Source organism: Cornus florida, unplaced genomic scaffold (genome assembly GCF_030987335.1).
Source record: "Cornus florida cultivar Cherokee Brave unplaced genomic scaffold, ASM3098733v1 CherokeeBrave_3.0.0_Hap2_Chr01, whole genome shotgun sequence".
NCBI classification, from domain to species: domain Eukaryota; kingdom Viridiplantae; phylum Streptophyta; class Magnoliopsida; order Cornales; family Cornaceae; genus Cornus; species Cornus florida.
In genome coordinates, this window is record NW_026775571.1 from 96,070,351 (window position 1) to 96,090,794 (window position 20,444).

Here is a 20,444-nt window from a genome sequence, read left to right on the forward strand (position 1 = left end):
AGAATGAAATATATTACTCAATTTGCAGCCTACTATATAATTGACCTTATTTTAAGATTTAGGAGTACTTACTTGACACTGTACTCTGAATTCGAGTTGAATTAGGAAATTCAGTCGCGCCTTCATAGAAAGCATAGAACTCATACCTCAAAAAGCAACTCCGGCTAAGAAGTCTGGCTCCTCGAGCAAAAGGGCAGCAACTTGAAAGGTTCGTTATCGCAGTTTCAAGGCATGTACTACAGTTATCTTGAGACAATTCTGTAGTGCACTGCACCAGAGCATATATGGTGTCGGTGTCTGTAAAATTTACTTCTCCAGTAGCATACATACCCATAGAAGGATCGAAAGCTGCCAGCTTGGTGAGGTTACGCAATGTGTCATTCAGGACAGACCTAAACCGGTCTGGTTCTGTGACATTTTTCGTGTTATTTCTAGGGATGTTACCTGTAACATCCAATTCGCCAAAGAACCTTTGGTAAGAGTAGCGCAATTGGCACACCTCTTCCCATACAGCTGCATCACTTGTGTTTGAACAAAGCCTTTTGATGTCCTGTGATGCAGTGGCTATGCAGTTCTCACATCCGTCTCCTGAAACAAATTTGTAGCAGAGAAACAGACCATAAACACGATTCGTGTCATTCCCAATAGAGGTATTGTAGTAGTTCTGGACAGAAGCATTTGAGGAGAAAGAACCAAGGAGGTTGTTGAGGTTCAATTGAAATGGACTGTCTTGTGCAATATTAGTTGTCTTTAAACATAGGTTATAGGGAGGGTCAGCATGAGCAAGACCAAGAAGCATAGAAAAGAAACAAAAATGCAAAAGAAATTGCATGGTTTTCAGAACACCCTGGTAAAGAAGCATGTCTTGCCTTCTTGAGAACATTGCATTATATAGTGATTAGGCATCAAAACTATGCATTTTAAGGCTTAGGCTTATGAATATAAGAAAATTGTGCAGTCATGAGACCTTAATTGAATAGATTTGAATTGGGCTGAAAGGATATTTCTTGGAAAGGCTAGCTTTAGACCAGGGCAACACGAAAATTTATTGGATGATTTGATCAATAATATTTTTGCAGAGTTGACAAGGAAATGACCATGGAGTTCTATGGGATTTTCGTAGTGATGAAAATAGCGGAGACAAGGAACGAGTTTTTGGTAAAAGACGGTGAAAGACTAAAGATCACAGGCAGTTCCATTGCTGTTTCTGGGAAGGTGATTATGCTTGACGTTTTTAGCTCTTACCTATGGTGAAATGAATTATTGAAATGGAATAGTAATCCAATCAGTGAGCCACTCATTGACTAGACGCGAGTTTGGTGAGTCAATCACCATCAAATGACATTATCTAATTGCATGAGATACATGTCATGACATGGTACCATCAATGAATGTAACAATTTCTCTAACCCCACCATTCATATACTACCTATTTCCACCATAAATCCTTTGTGATGGAGATAGCTTCACACAACTAAATAAAAGATCAGAATACATGACAGATTGAAGTTATACATTGAGATTTACAAGATCTTGTTTTTTTATTGAAATCTTATTAATTACAAATGCACCAATACACTGAATTAGAAAAAAATTGTTTCTGATAGCATATACAAACCATCCTATTTTAAAAAGATACTTTATCTAACTTCTGATAAATTTCTACCTATTGGAAGGGTTGAGAATTCCTTCTTTCCAAATGGCATGCCTCAATTGATACATATGGCAGCATGTCATTTTATTGCGCAAACAATGCAAATATAGATCAGTAAAATTTTCACCCCTAGGAATTTGGATTTTTGTTTTCATCTTGCTGCAGGTAGAAAATAGAGCCCTTATGATACCTGATTATGACTATACTGTCTCCTTTTTAGAAGTAGTGACAAAAGAGGGAGAGCATAAACCTAAATGTCTTACAGTGATCAACACATGGTTACAAGTGCAAAATGGCATTGCACTATACAATATGCCACATTGAGTTGGAGTTTAGTTCAATTTTATAACCGGGGTGTGCCACAATTTGATGTGGCAGCACTTACCGCGCAGATATACTAGAAATCGTAAGCTGATTTACAGAAGCATCTGTTGATGAAGGTTGATCAATTTGAACAACTCTCCCCACAGAAAATGCAGGTTGTCTTGGTTCCGGAAGTGTTAATGATTCACTTCCCAACAGAACAACTACAGATGACATGGTAGGTCTGTCTGCTGGATCTTCCTGGACACACAAGAGCGCAATATGAATGCATCTTACAACCTCCACCATGGGGCATGATTCAGTCAACAATGGATCTATAATTTCCAGTTCTCTATCTTCATTCCATAGTCGCCAAGCCTATCATTGGGAAACATCATCAGTTTCCTAGATTGGATGATTTAGCTGATAACATATTACCATTCAAGCAAATTGAAAAACATACATATGCAAGAAGAGTCTGAGCTTGTCCAGTTAAATGAAAACCACTGTTCTTTTTCCCACTCACGATCTCGAGCAAAATCACTCCAAAACTAAAGACATCAGATTTAACAGAAAACAGTCCCTCCATTGCATACTCAGGAGCCATGTATCCACTGTATCAATTAAATAGTAGCTTTACTAATTACTATGCCTTATTTTTTTGTTAAATTGTGTAGTATAGTGGATGATACAAAAGGAGCAGACTTACTATGTTCCTACAACCCTTCTGGTGTTGGCTGTATTTTGGTTTTCACAGAAAATCCTCGCCATTCCAAAATCTGAAATCTTTGCAACCATTTCATGGTCCAAGAGCACATTACTAGGCTTCATGTCCCTATGTATGATTTTTAGCCTCGAGTCCTCGTGAAGATAGAGTAGTCCTCGGGCAATTCCATTGATAATGTTATGACACATCTCCCAATCAAGTTGTGAGCGTTTTTCTGAATCTGAAAATCAATACAATGTGAGATATTGAAGAAGTCATGCTTAAAAGTTTTATTTTGCTTTGAATCTACAGTGGACCATGAGTAAGTCAATAGATTAAGGGAGCAAAAACACAAACCAAATATGAACATATCAAGGCTTTTGTTGGGCATGTACTCATATACGAGCAGCTTTTCTTCTCCCTCTATGCCACATCCCACGAGTCTCACGAGGTTTCTGTGTTGAAGTTTAGCAATCAATATGACCTCGTTCTTGAACTCCTCTAATCCTTGCCATGACTTCCTTGACAGTCTTTTCACTGCTATTTCCTTCCCATTTGGTAACACACCCTAAAGAGACTCCACTAGAATATTTTATTAATTAAATTTGAATTAAGGCCTGTGAAACAATATACTTGAATCTCGTTGAACTAGAAAAGAAGGTTTTACCTTGAAAACACTGCCAAAACCACCTTGTCCAAGTTTATTTGAATCAGCAAAGTTGTCGGTAGCTGCCACTATTGTTGACAACTCCATGAAGGACAATTCCTGAGAGCCAACTAAGTCACCTTGCTGTGTAATTGTAACACCAGTTGGAGTTGCCAAGTCATGTAAAAATGCATTTTCGCTCTTTTCCTCATCTGGGAGACAATAGAATTTCAGTTATGGTAGCTCTGATATCGATATAGAATTGTTGGGAAAATGCTCATTTTGATAAATACTAAATATACCTTTCTGTGTTCTCTTCCTCCTCTTTCTGCAATGAATGGCACAGTACCAAATTAATACTGCTAACACAAATGTTGATACGCAAAGTACTGCTACAGCAACCCAAATCCTCCATTTGCCCCCTGCTTTTCAAGGCAAAAAATGCTCTGCCTTCAATTCAAGTTCACCTTTTATATACTGCTTTATTTAAAGAAAAACAACAACAACCTAATTGCAAGAAAGAGAGAGAGAGAGAGAGAGAGATGCTGGTCACGAGTGGCAACATTGTTTTGTAACTGAAATTCTTCTGTCCTTCAAATTTTAGTAGGATTTTGATAGACCAAACTAGCTGTTTTGCCAGTTTTACTATTCGACAAATGGGATATTCCCAACTTTTTGTTGGGAAGTAGGACTTTATATAACTGTTCTAGACCACCTGCAAGTGTTGGTCCATTGATTCGATATGGCCAAGTATAACTAGGCCAGATCAAGATTGTGTCATAATCTATAACAAATGTTCTTCAGGTATTTAATGTGGGAAAAATTAAGCATAAAAAAATAGCAAATTCAGAATATCTTAGCTTAATTCAAAACATATCAAATCAAAAGGAGAAAACAAAAACAAAAACAAAAACAAAACCCAAACAAAACAGAGAAATCACAAATAAAGTTCAAGCAGATGTATGCAAAAATTCCAAAATTTGGTAGAAAAGGCAAGAAATCATCTGTATGTATACTCGAATCAGTTTTCACATATTGTTATTTCTATTGGAAGTGTATAGCAAGACATGCTTGACAAGGAAGTTGTTTTGATTTTCTTACCATTGTCGGTTGAGTCATCAAAAAATTTGTACAGCTCGAACCTCACATTACAATTTCTGTTAAAAACAGTTCCACCTTCACGAGAATAGCAGCATCCTTCAAGATCTGCCAAGGTAAAATCCAAACAAATACTGCAGTCACTTGGAGAGATGTCCCTCGTACACTGCACAAGCCCATATATCTTTTCTGTCCTTGAAAACTTGATGTTTCCAGTTGCGAACATGAGCTTAGAAGGATCAAATGCGGCCTTAGTTGAAAGGTTTTTCATGAAACTTTTAAGAGCTGCACTGAAAGGAATGGGGTCTGACACAGTTCTCATCTTTTTATTCCAATCTGGATACTTTCCAGTGAAAGCCTGCCGGGTCGAAAAGAACATCAGGTACGAGTATTGAATTTGACATTTTTCATACCATATAATTGCAGCTTGACTTGTGCACTCCTCCATGATCTCTTGGCTTGCATTCTCAACACACTTCTGACAAACTCTGGGAGTGACATCCCCTCTACAAAGTGCTTGCGCGTAAACTTGGTTACTATCATTTCCAATTGAGGAGTTATAAAAGCCTTCATTATGAGGAGTACTAGAAGATATGGTATCAAGAAGGTGCTTGAGGTTTTTTTCAAATGGGCTATTGAGAGTATAATTCATCACATTCGTATCATCTTGACAAGCAGTTGATTGAGGTTCTGCACTGACAGGGGTAGAGATTGCCAAGAGGAGTACCATTAGAAAAAGCATAGATACAAGTGTATCTATCTTGGTCAACATTCCTAGTTTGAGAGCAAATTGGTTCCTAACTTTACACCAAAAGCAATAATATTTGAACAACTGGAGGAGAAGATTTAGACTTGATTCAATTTGACAAGCAGTTAGCCCACAAATTTGTATTCAGTAAACAGTAGAAAATTACTCAGAAATTTCCATATTGATGCTTGGAACTGGTGGTGGTGGTTGGAAAGAAAATATAATATGTTCAGATATATATATATATATATAAAATTTTGAAAATCCATCGCCGGCACCATAAGATTTTTTCATTAGATGACAATGCCATGGACATGGAGTCAACAATAAAACTGTTTTAAGTATGACGTTTTGAGTTTATCTCTATACAAAATTGAATAAAAGACTATGTTTAATTTGTAGTTGTAAATCATAATCTTCTTTGCCTTTCAATGAAAGTGACCAAACAAGAAATGGCTCAATTGATTTGAATTTTGGCTAATAAGGAAACATCCATGTTACTTACCCGACTTCAGAGTCATTTACTGGAAACTAAGAATCAAATGCATCAGTTAGTAGTCTCTGTAAGTAATTTAAACTTAGTCAATTAAAAAGAAAAAACTAACCCTCGTGTATGACTCTTCTACTTGAAGAAAGAATCAAGAGAGATTTCTGGACTGTGTGATTAAAAATTGAAGTACTTAAAACTAATAAGAAAGCAAATTAGGTATTTAAATGGCATTTATTTAGACTGTTGACTAGATTATTAAAATAAAAGTATGCTGCCATGTAACCACTATTTCAATGTTTTAGTATTTCCAAGAGCCACTTGCTGTAGGATAAACTGTGCCCTGAACAGAACTGAAACTAATATTGATTTTGCCAACAAGTTCTGATAGTTATTCCCATTATTAGACTTTTATAAGGTTGGTGACACAAACAGTCCATTTTTATTAATTGTTTCTTTGTTTTTCCCTAGTAAATTATTTCTCCTTCTACCTAATCTCTTCTGTTTTTTATGCTTGTTTAAATGAGAAAGAAGAAAATGAAAGAAAAATGGTATGATATCAAAATAAAAGGCTTGAATCTTATGTAAGAATTGATAAGGCATCTTTGCAATCAATAAAAATTTCATTGAGTTGGAGTAGACTCTTGTGACAAATACAAAATCCAAGCATGCATATTTGAACAGGAACAAGTTTTTTGATATTTATTATATAACTTGTAACCATCTTTAGTGATGCAGATGACTTCTCCTATAGAAATCCAGAATTAAAAACCATGATGTTCATGAAGAAGTTCCTCACAGAAAAGAAAAACAGTTACAAACTACACATTACAGAAGCAATTTGAAATTATATACAAAATCCGACACTCTGGCTCTGACATTAAGGCTTTGTGAAATTTTTTCCGCCCATTAAAGGACTCTTGTCACCTAGGTGTGATATCTGAAATCGTTAAACAATTAACAGAACAGATGTTATCATTTGCTTCATAGTGGTCAGAAAATCGCCCAACCGAGAAGGCAGGTCTTTCAGGTGGCGCAAGAGTGACAGTTTCACTTTTGAGCATGACAACAACATATGACATGGTAGGCCTTTCATATGAGTCCTCTTGAACACACAATAGTCCAATATGCATGCATCTCAGAAATTCATCGGGGCAACATGAATCCATCAATAAAGGATCCATCAATTCCAGCCCTCGTCCTTCATTCCATAATTGCCATGCCTGCACCATTAAAAATTTTGCATTAGATCATTAATTTAAGCAAAATTGTAAACTAAAAAATCATTTTGAATTACACTTATAAGAACAATAGATATACATATGCTAGAAGGCTAGGGCCGCGTTTGGAGAGATGGAATCCTGCATTCCTCCTACCAGTAATGATCTCAAGCAAGAGAACTCCAAAGCTAAAAACATCAGATTTTATGGAATATAGTCCTTCCATAGCAAATTCTGGAGCCATATATCCACTGGCCATTGAAGAAAAATAGAATTTAAGGTAGCAATAAAGATTAAAACACTAGTATATAATATACGCATGTATTTGAATTCTGAGCACTTACTATGTCCCAACAATCCTAGCAGTATTAGCTTCTCCATCAGTACTTCCTCCAAAGATCCTTGCCATTCCAAAGTCTGAGATCTTCGGGTTCATGTCAACATCTAGTAAAACGTTGCTAGCTTTAAGGTCTCTATGAATGATTCTAAGTCGAGAATCCTCATGAAGATATAGCATTCCCTTGGCAATTCCATTAATAATATTTAGCCGTCTACTCCAATTGAGTTGTGCACGTTTTCTGGGATCTAACCACACAAAAGTATAAATGAAGATCATAGGATAAACTTCATATTTAATTCAACAAATATGTATGTTATACTTTGCAATTCTCAAGTTGAAAAATATAGACAGAAATGGAAAGAAGACGACAAACCAAAGATGAAGACATCTAGGCTGCTGTTAGGCATGTATTCATAGATGAGCAGCTTTTCCTCTCCATCTACGCAAAAACCCAACAGCTTCACAAGATTCTTGTGTTGAAGTTTCAGTATTAACAGAACTTCATTTGTGAATTCATCTGAACCTTGCTCGGAACTGCTTGATAGCCTCTTTACTGCTATTTCCTTCCCATCTGGTAGTATACCCTAAAATTAATAACCATAAACCACTTTCAAAACATTTCCTAATCCAGTTTAGAATATTTAATTAGCTACTCATTAGAAATCAAGAAAAGACCATCTGACAGTTTTTGTTATGAGAAATGCTATACCTTGTAAACAGGGCCAAAACCACCTTGGCCAAGCTTATTTGAATCAGAGAAGTCATCAGTAGCCACATTTATGGTTGCCAAATCAAAAAAGGGAAATTCCTGATGTCCTTGCAATTTTTGGTGCCGCAAATCTGTGTTATGTGGGTGGCCAGTGTCACATAATTGGACTTCTTGACCAGAATTCTTGCTTTTCACTGAAATGAGTAACAGATTATTTAAACAATAAAAAATAAAAAAAAAACAAACAAAAGATAAAATTACATAAGAAACTAATTCGAAAAGCTAGCATATATCTTTACATTTTATAGTTCCATTCCTCACTGCAAAGCAGTAGGTACATAAAACAAGAAGTGCAACCACTAAAACTGTTGATCCAATAGCAAGAACCAGAGTCATCCATCTCTCCCATCCGCCACCTGCTTTTGGGAACAAAATATACACTCAATTTGCACTTACTATATAATTGACCATATTTTAACATTTAAAAGTACTTACTTGATACTGCACCCTGATCAAATTGAGTTGAATTAGGAAATTCAGTCTCCCCGTCATAAAAAGCATAGAACTCATACCTCAAATAGCAACTCCGGCTAAGAACTCTTGCACCTCGAGAAAAATAGCAGCAACTTGACACGTCTATTATCGCAGTTTCAAGGCAAGTATTACAATCATCTGGAGACAGGTCTGTAGTGCACTGAACAAGTGCATGTATGGTGTTGGTGTCTGTAAAATTCACTGCTCCGGTAACATACATACCAGTTGAGGGATCAAAAGCTGCCAGCTTGGTAAGGTTTTGTAATGTGTCATTCACTGCAGACCTGAACCGATCAGGTTCTGAAACATTTTGTTTGTTATCTCTAGGCATGTTACCTGTGACATCCAAATGGCCAAAGAACCTTTGGTTAGAGTAACGCAATTGGCAATCCTCTTCCCACACAACTGCTTCAGAAGTGTTTGAACAAAGCCTTTTGATGTTTTCTGATGCAGTATTGGCTATGCAATTCTCACATTTGTCTCTTGAAGCATAGTTATAGCAGAGAAAGAGACCATAAACACCATCTGTGTCATTCCCAATAGAGGTATTGTAGTAGTTCTTGACAGAAGCATTTGAGGATAAAGAACCAAGTAGATTATTGAGGTTCAATTGAAATGGACTGTTATGTGCAATATTAGTTGTGTTTGGACATAGTTTTTCGGGAGGGTCGGCATAAGCAAGATGATGATGGACAGAAAAACAAAAATAAAGCAAAAGCAATTGCATGGTTTTTCTAACACTCTGAGAAAGAAACATAACTTAATTGCAATAGTGATAATCAAATACCATAGCTTTAGGTTTGCTGCCAAAACTATGCATTTTAAAGCTTAACTGGATAGATTTGATTTTGGGTTGAAAGGATATTTCTTGGAAAGGCTAGCTTTAGACCAGGGCCAAATGAAAAATTATTGAATAGTTTGATAAATGAACAACTTTGCGAGAATAATATGATATGTGACTCTGACATTTAATGGTTTTCTTTTCTTTTTTCTTCTTTCAACTTTGGAATTTTAATCAATTCAATTGGCAGGTTCTTGATCTTTATTTTGTTGCATTGATTAGCATATTATGGGATGTTATTGGTCAGCCTTACTTACAGAGAAGATAAGAAGAAACTGGCTATGGAATTTTAAAAATAGAAGAGACAAATAACGACTTTTTGGTAAAAGACAAGATCATAGACAATTAGTTCCATTGCAGTTTCTTGGAAGGTGGTTGTGCTTGACATGTTTGGCCCTTACCTATGACAAAATGAATTATAGACATGGAACAATAATCCAATCAGTGGGCCACAAATTAACTGGATTTTGGATTTTTTATTTTTTATTTTTTCATCTTGATGTGGGTAGAAAGTAGAGCTCTTGTGGCAACTTATTTTGACTATGCTATATTCTTTTTAGGGGAGAGAGTAAAATTGAATGTCTTATGATAAACACATTGTTACAACTGCAAAATGTCATTGCACCTTGCCATATAATTTGCCACATTAAGTTAGAGTTTAGTTCAATTTCATAATTTTATGTGGCAGCACTTAACGCGGGGATATACTAGAAATCGTAAGCTGATTTACAGAAGCATCTGTAGATGAAGGTTGGTCAATTTGAACAACTCTCCCCACAGAAAATGCAGGTTGTCTTGGTTCTGGAAGTGCTAATGATTCTCTTCCCAACAGAACAACTAAAGATGACATGGTTGGCCTGTCTGCTGGATCTTCCTGGACACACAAAAGCGCAATATGAATGCATCTTACAACCTCCACCATGGGGCATGATATAGTCAACAATGGATCTGTAAGTTCCAATTCTCTATCTTCATTCCATAGTCGCCAAGCCTGTCATTGAGAAACATCATTAGTTTCCAAGATTTGATGATTTAGATGAAACATATTACCATTCAAACAGATTGAAAAACATACATATGCAAGAAGAGTCTGAGCTTGTCCGGTTAAATAGAAACCACTATTCTTTTTCCCACTTATGATCTCAAGCAAAATCACTTCAAAACTGAACACATCAGATTTGACTGAGAATAGTCCCTCCATTGCATACTCCGGAGCCATATATCCACTGTATCAATTAAGTAGTAGCTTTACTAATTACTATGCCTTATTTTTTGTTAAATTGCATAGTATAGTGGATGATACAAAAAGAGCAGACTTACTATGTTCCTACAACCCTTCTGGTGTTGGCTGTATTTTGGTTTTCACAGAAAATCCTCGCCATTACAAAATCTGAAATCTTTGCAACCATTTCACTGTCCAAGAGAACATTACTAGGCTTTAGGTCCCCATGAATGATTTTTAGCCTCGATTCCTCATGAAGATAAAGTAGTCCTCGGGCAATTCCATTGATAATGTTATGACAAATCTCCCAATCAAGCTGTGAGCGTTTTTCTGAATCTGAAAATCAATACAATGTGAGATATTGGAGAAGTCATGCTTAAAGGTTTTATTTTGCTTTTAATCTACAGAGGACCATAAGTAAGTCAATAGATTAGGGGAGCAAACAAACAAACCAAATATGAACATATCAAGACTTTTGTTGGGCATGTACTCATATACAAGCAGCTTTTCTTCTCCCTCTATGCCACATCCCACGAGTCTCACGAGGTTTTTGTGTTGAAGTTTAGCAATCAATATGACCTCATTCTTGAACTCCTCTAATCCTTGCCATGACTTCCTTGACAGTCTTTTAACTGCTATTTCATTCCCACATGATATCACACCCTGAAGAGACACCACTTAAATATTTACTAACCAGATTAGAATCAAGGCCTATGAAACAGTATACTTGAATCTCGTTGAACTAGAAAAGAAGGTTTTATACCTTGTAAACACTGCCAAAACCACCTTGTCCAAGCTTATTTGAATCAGAGAAGTTATCTGTAGCTGCCACTATTGTTGACAACTCCATGAATGGCAATTCCTGAGAACCAAGTCACCCTCCTGTGTAATTGTAACACCAGTTGGAGTTGCCAAGTCATGTAAAAATGCATTTTTGCTCTTTTCCTCATCTGGGAGAGACTAGAATTTTAGTTATGGTAGTTCTGCCATCGATATAGAATTGTTTGGAAAAGGCTCATTTTGATAAATAGTAAATATACCTATCTGTGTTCTCTTCCTCCTCTTTCTGGGATGAATGGCATGGTACCAAATTAATACTGCTAGCACAAATGTTGATACGCAGCCTACTGCTACAGCAACCCAAATCCTCCATTTGTCCCTTGTTTTTCAAGGCAAAAATGCTCTGCCTTCAATTCAAGTTCACCATATGTATTCTGCTTTATTTAAAAAAAATAAAAAAGGGAGAGAGAGAGCGATGCTGGTCACGAGTGGCAACAATGTTTTGTAACTGAAATTCTTCTATCCTTCAAAATTTAGTAGGGTTATGATGGACCAAATTAGTTGTTTTGCCAGTTTCACTATTTGACATATGGGATATTCCCAACTTTTTATTGGGAGGTTGGCCCTTATATAACTGTTCTAGGCCACCTGCAAGAGTTAGTCCATTGATTCGATATGGCCAACTATAAATAGGCCAGATCATATGTGTGTCATAATCTATAAGCAAAAAAAAGAATAGCACATTCAGAATATCTTAGCCTAATTCAAAGCATATCAAATCAAAAGAAGAAAACAAAAACAAAAAGAAAACCAAAACAAAACAGAGAAATCACATATAAAGTTCAAGCAGATGTATGCTTAGAAAAGGCAAGAAATCATCTGTATGTTTACTCAGAATCAGTTTTCACATATTGTTATTTCTCTTGGAAGTGTATAGCAAGATATGATTGACAAGGAAGTTGTTTTGATTTTCTTACCATTGCCGGTTGAGTCATCAAAAAAGCGGTACAGCTCAAACCTCACATTACAATTCCTGCTAAAAATAGTTTCACCTTGACGATAATTGCAGCATCCTTCAAGTTCTGTTAAGGCAGAATTCAAACAACCACTGCAGTCAGTAGGAGAGATATCCCTCGTACACTGCACAAGCCCATATATCGTTTCTATCCTTGAAAATTTGATGTTTCCAGTTGCAAACATGAGCTTAGAAGGATCAATTTCAGCCTTAGTTGAAAGGTTTTTCATGAAACTCGTAAGAGCCGCACTGAAAGGAACTGGATCCGACACATTTCTCATCTGATTATTCCAGTCTGGAAACTTAAAGGTGTAAGGCTGCAGGGTGTTAAAGAACATACGGTACGAGTATTGAATTTGACATTTTTCATACCATATAACTGCAGCTTGACTTTTGCACTCCTCCATGATCTCTAGGCTTACATTCTCAACACAGTTCTGGCAAACTCTGGGAGTGACATCCCCTCTACAAAGCGCTTGCCCATAGACTTGGTTAGTGTCATTTCCAATTGAGGTGTTATAAAAGCCTTTATTGTGAGGAGTACTATAAGATATGTTATCAAGAAGGTTCTTGAGGTTGTCTTCAAATGGGCTATTGAGAGAATAATTTGTCATAGTATCATGACAGAATGTAAAGTGAGGTTCTGCACTAACAGGGGTAGAGAGTGCCAAGAGGAGTAGCATTAGGAAAAGCAGAGCTACAAGTGTATCTATTTTTGTCAACATTCCTAGTTTGAGGGTTTTGGTTCCCAACTTTTCCCCAAAAGCAATAATGCTTCAACAACTGGAGGAGATGTAGTCTTGATTCAATTTGACACACAATTTGAAGTTTGCCAACAAGTTTTCGTTCAGTAAAATCAATAGAAAATTACTCAGAAACTTCCATACTGGTTCTTTGAACTGGTTGGAGAAGACTAAAATGCTAGGGGGACCATGAATCTTGTATAGTGATAGTGATTGGAAAGAATGGTAACCACAAAACGAATGCAATATATTGATAGTGATTGGAAAGAATAGTTACATTTTGTTATTATTATGAAATTTAACTTCCATACTGGTTCTTTGAACTGGTCGGAGAAGACTAAAATGCTAGGGGGACCATGAATCTTGTATAGTGATAGTGATTGGAAAGAATAGTAACCACGAATGCAATATATTGATAGTGATTGGAAAGAATAGTTACATTTTTGTTATTATTATGAAATTTTGAAAAGCCATGGCAGGCGGCGCAAGATTTTCCACTGGATGCTCAATTGGTCCATGGCATGGAGTCAATAATCATTAATCACATTGTTTTTTAAATTCATGAATAGTTTAAGTATGATGTTTTTAAGTTTATCTCATATATTGTGTTTGAGAGTTCTTAAACTATGTATGCTTTGTACTTAAAAAATAAGCAGTCTTCCTTCTGCCTCTCAAGGAAAGTCACCAAACAAGAAGAGGCTCATTGATTGGCTTTTGGGTTTGAAAGAAACACTTGATGGTAGTTATCCAACCACTGCATGCATCACCTAACCATTGTGTATGACTATTCTACTTGAAGAGAGAAGTCAAGAGATTCCTGGTAATGGCAGCGGACTTTCAATAACAAAGAATGCGTCATAAAAGGTGTTGTGTGACACAGAGTTGGTGGAGTATGTGATTAAATTTGAAGTATATATTAATTAAAACTAATAAGAATGCGAATTAGCTATTTAAATGGCATTTCCAGTGTCTTGGTAGCATCTAGTTGGATAGAAAAGAAAAGTAAAAGGCAGTTTATTAAGACTTGAGAATATACCTGACCTTCCTTGACTAAACTAACCGTTGATTATCTTAAGAGATTGATTATCCTACTTCAAACCATTTATTGCCTAATCAAAATATGCTTTCATATAACTTCCATTTTAAATGTTATAAAATTTCCATAAACAGTGGGTTGTAGTACGATAAACTGCACCCTCTAATATTGATGTGGCCAACATTTTCTGATATGATTCATATTAGTGTAAGACTAAACTCCATTTACAACATTAAATTCACAAATACAATTACATTCTCTTCCTTGGTAATTATGAGTGTATTAGAGTTTGATATGGTTGATGATGCAAACAAGCCATTTGTCTTAATTATTCCCCATGTTATCTAATTTATCTTCTGCTTTTATGATTTAATTTTATATACTGCAAAGATTAATCAGAGGGTTTATCTTCAATGGGAGAAAGAAGAAAATGAAAGAAAACTTGTATCTAATATTGAAAAGAAAAGGCTTGTCTTTCCAAACTAATTCCTAAGTTAAAAGTAATAGGACCTCTTTGAAATTAATAGGATGGCATTGAAGGGAAAATTGATGAATCTCATTGATATGGCATAGACTCTTGTCACAAGCTCTGATTTCTATTACATAACGCGCCATTAAAGGTTTAGAACCATCTTTAGTGATGAAGATGACTTTAACTTATAGAAATCCAAGATAATTATAAATAAGTTTCTCACAGGCAAGAATAACAGTTACAAATTACACATATCCAACACTCAAGCTCTGACATTAAGGCACGGTGAAGTTCCACCCAGTCAAGGGCTTCATCATCACCTAGGTGTGATATTTGAAATTGTTAAACCGTTAAAAGAACAAACATTGTTATCATTTGCTTCGTAGTGATCAGTGAACCTCCCCACAGAGAAGGCAGGTCGTTCAGGGGGGCCAAGAGTTACAGTTTCACTTTTAATCATGACAACAACAGATGACATGGTAGGCCTTTCATATGCATATTCTTGAACACACAATAGTCCAATATGCATGCATCTCAAAAATTCATCAGGGCAGTATGAATCCATCAGTAAAGGATCGATCAATTCCAACCCTCTTCCTTCATTCCATAATTGCCATGCCTGCACCATCAAAATGTTGGAATTAGATCATTTAAGCAAAAATTGTACCAAACAAAAAAAAAAAAAAAAAAAAAATCATTTGAAAATGGTTTTGAAACTTGAGCACAATAGATATACATATGCTAGAAGGCTAGGGCCACGTTTGGAGAGATGGAATCCGGCATTCCTTCTTCCAGTAATGATCTCTAGCAAGAGAACCCCAAAGCTAAAGACATCAGACTTTACGGAATATAGTCCTTCCATGGCAAACTCTGGAGCCATATATCCACTGTCCATAGAAGAAAAAAAGTTTTAAGGTAATGGTACAAATTAATTTATACATATATTTGAGCATGCACTTACTAGGTCCCAACAATCTTAGCAGTATTAGCTTCACCATCACTTCCTCCAAAGATCCTTGCCATTCCAAAGTCTGAGATCTTTGGATTCATGTCAACATCTAGTAAAACGTTGCTAGCTTTAAGGTCTCTATGAATGATTCTAAGTCGAGAATCCTCATGAAGATATAGCATTCCCCTGGCAATTCCATTAATAATATTTAGGCGTCTACTCCAGTTAAGTTGCGCGCGTTTTCTGGAATCTAACCATACAGAGTATAAATGAATTCATTACTTAAACTTCATATGGAGTTTCGCTGAGTTGAAAAAATGGGATAGAAGTCAACAGAAGAACACTAACCAAAGAGGAAGACATCCAAGCTGCTGTTCGGCATGTATTCATAAATGAGCAGCTTCTCCTCTCCGTCTACACAAAATCCCAAAAGCCTGACAAGATTTTTGTGTTGAAGTTTCAGTATTAGTAGAACTTCGTTTGTGAATTCATCTGACCCTTGCTCAGAATTGCTCGAGAGCCTCTTCACTGCTATTTCCTTCCCATCTGGTAGTATACCCTAACAAAAATGATATAACACTTTCTAAAATGTCCCTAGTCCAATTGACAATATGTAGCCATTGATTAGACATCAAGAAAGTCCCATTTGGCCTTTTTTGTTGGAGAAATACTATACCTTGTAAACAGGGCCAAAACCACCTTGTCCAAGCTTGTTTGAATCAGAGAAACCATCAGTAGCAACATCTAGAGTTCTCAATTCAATGAATGGAGATTCCTGAGGGTTGAAATCATCCCTTCCTTGCAAATTTTTGTGGTTCAAATCTATTTTATAGAGTGTAACAGTATCACATAATTGAATTTCTTGAAATTAGTAATTTGAATAAAAGAATAAAAAGACTAAAATTAGAGAATTAACTTGGAAAAGTTGGCACCTTTACTTCTTTTAGTTTTGTTCCTCACTGCAAGACAGTAGATACAGAACCCCAAAAGTGCAACCACTAAAATTGCTGATCCAATTGCAAGGATCACAATCATCCATTTCTCCCTTCCACCACCTGCTCAAAAATATATAACTCAATTTGCAGCTTACTATACAATTAACCCTTTCTTGAACTGGAAAAACAAATTTTATAAATACTTACTTGACACTGAACCCTGAATTTGAGTTGAATTAGGATTATCAGTCGCGCCTTCATAAAAAGCATAGAACTCATACCTCAAATAGCAACTCCGGCTAAGAAGTCTTGCCCCTCGAGAAAAATAGCAGCAACTTGAAACATTTATTATCGCAGTTTCAAGGCATGTATTACAGTCATCTGGAGCCAAGTCTGTAGTGCACTGCACAAGTGCATATATGGTGTCCGCGTCTGTATAATTTACTGATCCGGTAACAGACATACCGGTTGAGGGATCAAAAGCTGCCATCTTAGTGAGCTTATGTAATCTGTCATTCACGACAGACCTGAACCAGTCAGGTTCAGAAACATTCTGTGTGTTGTCTTTAGGGATGTTACCTGAAACATCCAAATGGCCAAAGAACTTTTGGTTAGAGTAGCGCAATTGGCACACATCTTCCCACACAACTGCATCAGCTGTGTTTGAACAAAGCTTTTGGATGTCTTGTGATGCAGTGGCTATGCAGTTCTCACAATCGTTTCTCGAAACATATTTATAGCAGAGAAAGAGACCATAAACACCATTTGGATCATTCCCAATAGAGGTATTGTAGTAGTTCTTGACAGAAGCATTTGAGGATAAAGCAACAAAGAGACTATTGAGATTCAATTGAAATGGACTATTATGTGTAAAAGTAGTGGTGTTTGGACATAGGTTATAGGGAGGATCACCGTGAGCAAGATCATGAAGCATGGAAAAGAAACAATAAAGCAAAAGCAATTTCATGGTTTTTGTAAGACTATGAGAAACAAACATAACTTGCAAAACTGATAATCAAACATCAATTAGCTTTAGGGTTGTTGCCAAAACTATGCATTTTAAGGCTATTTCTTGGAAATGCTAGCTTTAGACCAAAGGCCAAAAGAAAATTTGTTGAATCGAACATATAAGAATAAACTGGCTATGGATTTTTAAATTTTTAGTGATGAAAGACAAATAACGACTTTTTGACACTGACCTAAGACAAGTTGGTTCTATTGCAGTTTCTTGGAAGGTGATTGTGAATTGACATGTTTAGCCCTTACCTATGGGGAAATGAACCTATGGACATGGAATGGTAGTAATCGTGGACCACACTGGGACCAGAGTTTGGTGGGGTCCACTGAGAAATTGCTAGGTGGGTCTTAGCATCATTTAATAATTAAAAAACATCATAAATAATGATTAGGTCATTGATTACAAAATAATTAATTTCAAGTCAGCATAAAGATAACTGGACCAACTTTATTATCTTTGCAAAATATTTTTACGTCACCTTCCTAAAAAAAAAAAATATTTTTACGTCAAAAGGTGTTGATTTAATTAGGCCTCTCACGAATAATTATTATTCATATACTTAATCCATCTCCAGTGGAGCTTGAGGATATATGATGATATATCATGTTCAAATATCTATACTACTATTAAAAATATAATAAATAATTTTTACTTTTTATATATTTTTTATACTATTTTGAATTTTTTCTCTCCATTTGAAAATTTGATTTTCTCTTTCTTTACCGTTCATCTAACCAGAAAGAATTTAAATAGAATAACATGTTGAACAATTCTTATTAATTTTTAAAATTTTTTTGAACCTCATGCATCTCCAGTGGAGATTGAGAATATATGATATATCATTTTCAAATATCTATACTACTATTAGAAATATAATAAACAACTTTTACCTTTTATATATTTTTTATACTATTTTGAATTTTTTCTCTCCATCTGAAAATTTGATTTTCTCTCTTTACCATTCATCTAACCGGAAAGAATTTGAATTAGATAACATGTTGAACAATTCTTATTAATCTTTTGAATTTTTCAATCTTTCTCTCAATTTTTACTCGTGTTGAGGTAGTTGTTCATCGTCAAGGATATGTATTATCATATTCAAACTCTCAATAGAAAGAGATCGAGGCACTTAATGTTCCCCTCAACTAATTTTAAAGTTCTGTTATCAGTCAACGAACGAGTGGTTGACATCGAAAGGTGACATAGGACATGGACCACATGATTGCCTTTGAAAAAAAAATTACAATGCATATGTATCAATTTTTTTTTTTTTAATTGGTATTCGCACATACACACCGACCTCCTTTTAAAAAATAAGAGTTCGATACCGCTAAACTACTAACCCGTTTATCTCATATGTGTGAGTTAAACAATGATAAAAATACCACCTATATGGCTATATACATAGTTGAATTCTTCCATTTCACAGGAATCTCACAAAATGCATACAATGCATATTTAATCATGGAAAGAAATATATTAACTCAAAAAATCAAAACATGAGACTCTTGGCAAGTATATGCATATAAAATCACAGATATATCCTCAACTCCGACCAAATCCATCCACAAATCCATGGTTCAATCACCAAACAAAGAGCAATGGAATCAAGAATGGACAATTTTTTATTCACAAAGCCTAAACATACCAGAAACACGTACGTACTCTTTGTCAACTCTCTCACACACGCACATACACTCATGTAGAGTGTAAACATACAAGAAAAATTAATGCTACAATGGGGGAATCTGATAAATAGAGTCCAACAAACACTCTTTGTGAACTCTCTCTTCTCTTAAAACCAACCAACGCTATAGCTTGGAAAAAATTCGAAAAGTGCTAAAACTCCAACTAAAAATCTTGTGACTCTCAGCTAAGTGTCCTGTGGATGCAGTGAACCCAACATACATTTCATCCTTACAAACATGAGGTAAATGAAGTGGAACATGCAGAAGTGGTCTCTTAGGCCTCTTCATAGACACAGGAGCCATAGTGACCCTCAAGCTAAATCCAGTATACTCCATCCAAACTTGATATTTTTTACCATTGTTGAGCTTCAACTCCTTAAAAGACTTGTCATTGTCAGGCCAATAACCTGCCTGGTGTGCGCTTGTGGATGTGAGTGAGTTCACATTGATGCCCACATGGTTGTCACTAATGTCACCGAACTCTTGGTTCTTGAAAACATCAAATTCAATCCCGAACACATGGTTGTTGGGATCGCCATTGTTGGTGCCATTGAGGAAGCCCAGGAAATGGTCCGGGCTTGCTCCTTGGATGCCGGTGAAGGGTACGAAGAGGAAGACGAATCCGTGGCCGGGGAGGAAGCTTTTGAGATCAGGAGCTATGGAGAAGACGAAAGAGGTGTTGAAGGGAACTACCTGTGTGGGGTAGTTTGGCTGGTTTGGGTCTTTTGTGAGGATTTTTGATGGGTAGAGAGCTCGGCCTATTGAGAAGGCTGAGGCATTGGTGAGAGTGAGAATGCCAGAATCAACTGTGGCGTTGCCGTATAAGGATATGTCAGAGCGATCAAAGCCATTGAAGACGAAATGGGTGGAGAATGTGGTTTGGAAGCAGAGGATGAGGTGAAGAAGATGCAGGAGGAGAAGGGTCTGTAGGTGTTTATTCATTGTGTGTGTGTGTGTGTGTGTGTGAGAGAGAGAGAGAGAGACAGAGAGAGAGAAGAGTATTGTGACTTGAGAGGTGACCCAAGAAGACTTTATAGTCAACATTTTAGGATTTTTGAGGTCACGGTTTTAGAGCACAGAGAGTGTGTGTTGTAGATCGCATAGCAATCCAAGTTCACAGTTCTATTGGAGTTTCTGGGAAGGTTGTTCTGATTGACATGTTTAGCCCTTGCCTCTGGTGAAATGAATTATTGCATGGAATAGTAATGCAATCAGTGGACCACGCATTGACTGACTGGATCAAAGTTTGACGAGTCAATCACCATCTCAATAATCAGTGGACCACGCAGTGAGTGAATAC

At 36.2% G+C, this 20,444-nt stretch overlaps 6 protein-coding genes across 12 annotated transcripts; all 6 read right to left on the reverse strand.

Moving 5' to 3' along the window:
* Positions 1-58: 58 nt before the first annotated feature.
* Positions 59-1,267, reverse strand: LOC132278191 (cysteine-rich repeat secretory protein 38-like). Its single transcript, XM_059780001.1, has one exon. It carries the CDS (start codon positions 881-883, stop codon positions 59-61), a length of 825 nt encoding a protein of 274 aa, XP_059635984.1. The 5' UTR covers positions 884-1,267.
* Positions 1,268-1,510: 243 nt separating this feature from the next.
* On the reverse strand, positions 1,511-5,782 carry LOC132307719 (cysteine-rich receptor-like protein kinase 6). 5 transcript variants are annotated; one of them, XM_059805580.1, is made up of 8 exons: positions 5,661-5,782; positions 4,411-5,097; positions 3,612-3,734; positions 3,331-3,521; positions 3,021-3,231; positions 2,667-2,904; positions 2,421-2,571; positions 1,512-2,335 (listed from the first exon to the last, which is right to left on the reverse strand). In XM_059805580.1, exons 1-8 carry the CDS (start codon positions 5,674-5,676, stop codon positions 2,036-2,038), a joined length of 1,917 nt encoding a protein of 638 aa, XP_059661563.1. In that variant the 5' UTR covers positions 5,677-5,782; the 3' UTR covers positions 1,512-2,035. The 5 variants fall into 5 exon arrangements, with proteins under 5 accessions (XP_059661555.1, XP_059661563.1, XP_059661571.1 ...); XM_059805588.1 differs by having other exon boundaries at positions 4,411-5,102; XM_059805572.1 differs by lacking the exon at positions 5,661-5,782 and having other exon boundaries at positions 1,511-2,335; positions 2,667-2,898; positions 4,411-5,653.
* Positions 5,783-6,278: 496 nt separating this feature from the next.
* Positions 6,279-9,202, reverse strand: LOC132307698 (cysteine-rich receptor-like protein kinase 10). 3 transcript variants are annotated; one of them, XM_059805538.1, is made up of 7 exons: positions 8,407-9,202; positions 8,211-8,327; positions 7,912-8,105; positions 7,576-7,786; positions 7,207-7,447; positions 6,963-7,113; positions 6,279-6,865 (listed from the first exon to the last, which is right to left on the reverse strand). In XM_059805538.1, exons 1-7 carry the CDS (start codon positions 9,200-9,202, stop codon positions 6,566-6,568), a joined length of 2,010 nt encoding a protein of 669 aa, XP_059661521.1. In that variant the 3' UTR covers positions 6,279-6,565. The 3 variants fall into 3 exon arrangements, with proteins under 3 accessions (XP_059661521.1, XP_059661514.1, XP_059661528.1); XM_059805531.1 differs by having other exon boundaries at positions 8,211-8,330; XM_059805545.1 differs by having other exon boundaries at positions 8,484-8,594.
* Positions 9,203-9,968: 766 nt separating this feature from the next.
* Positions 9,969-17,581, reverse strand: LOC132278199 (cysteine-rich receptor-like protein kinase 8). Its single transcript, XM_059780009.1, has 15 exons — positions 16,646-17,581; positions 16,436-16,558; positions 16,180-16,325; positions 15,852-16,062; positions 15,516-15,753; positions 15,291-15,441; positions 14,875-15,173; positions 12,266-12,894; positions 11,924-12,005; positions 11,549-11,695; positions 11,272-11,383; positions 10,961-11,171; positions 10,607-10,844; positions 10,362-10,512; positions 9,969-10,277 (listed from the first exon to the last, which is right to left on the reverse strand). Exons 1-15 carry the CDS (start codon positions 17,433-17,435, stop codon positions 9,978-9,980), a joined length of 3,828 nt encoding a protein of 1,275 aa, XP_059635992.1. The 5' UTR covers positions 17,436-17,581; the 3' UTR covers positions 9,969-9,977.
* LOC132307817 (cysteine-rich repeat secretory protein 38-like) lies at positions 11,380-13,190 on the reverse strand. The gene is made up of 2 exons (XM_059805693.1): positions 12,266-13,190; positions 11,380-11,722 (listed from the first exon to the last, which is right to left on the reverse strand). Exons 1-2 carry the CDS (start codon positions 13,026-13,028, stop codon positions 11,709-11,711), a joined length of 777 nt encoding a protein of 258 aa, XP_059661676.1. The 5' UTR covers positions 13,029-13,190; the 3' UTR covers positions 11,380-11,708.
* A 1,477-nt stretch (positions 17,582-19,058) lies between the features above and the next one.
* On the reverse strand, positions 19,059-20,234 carry LOC132307786 (L-type lectin-domain containing receptor kinase VII.1-like). Its single transcript, XM_059805654.1, has one exon. The coding sequence runs from the start codon at positions 20,186-20,188 to the stop codon at positions 19,268-19,270; it is 921 nt and encodes a 306-aa protein (XP_059661637.1). The 5' UTR covers positions 20,189-20,234; the 3' UTR covers positions 19,059-19,267.
* Between the last annotated feature and the right edge of the window lie 210 nt (positions 20,235-20,444).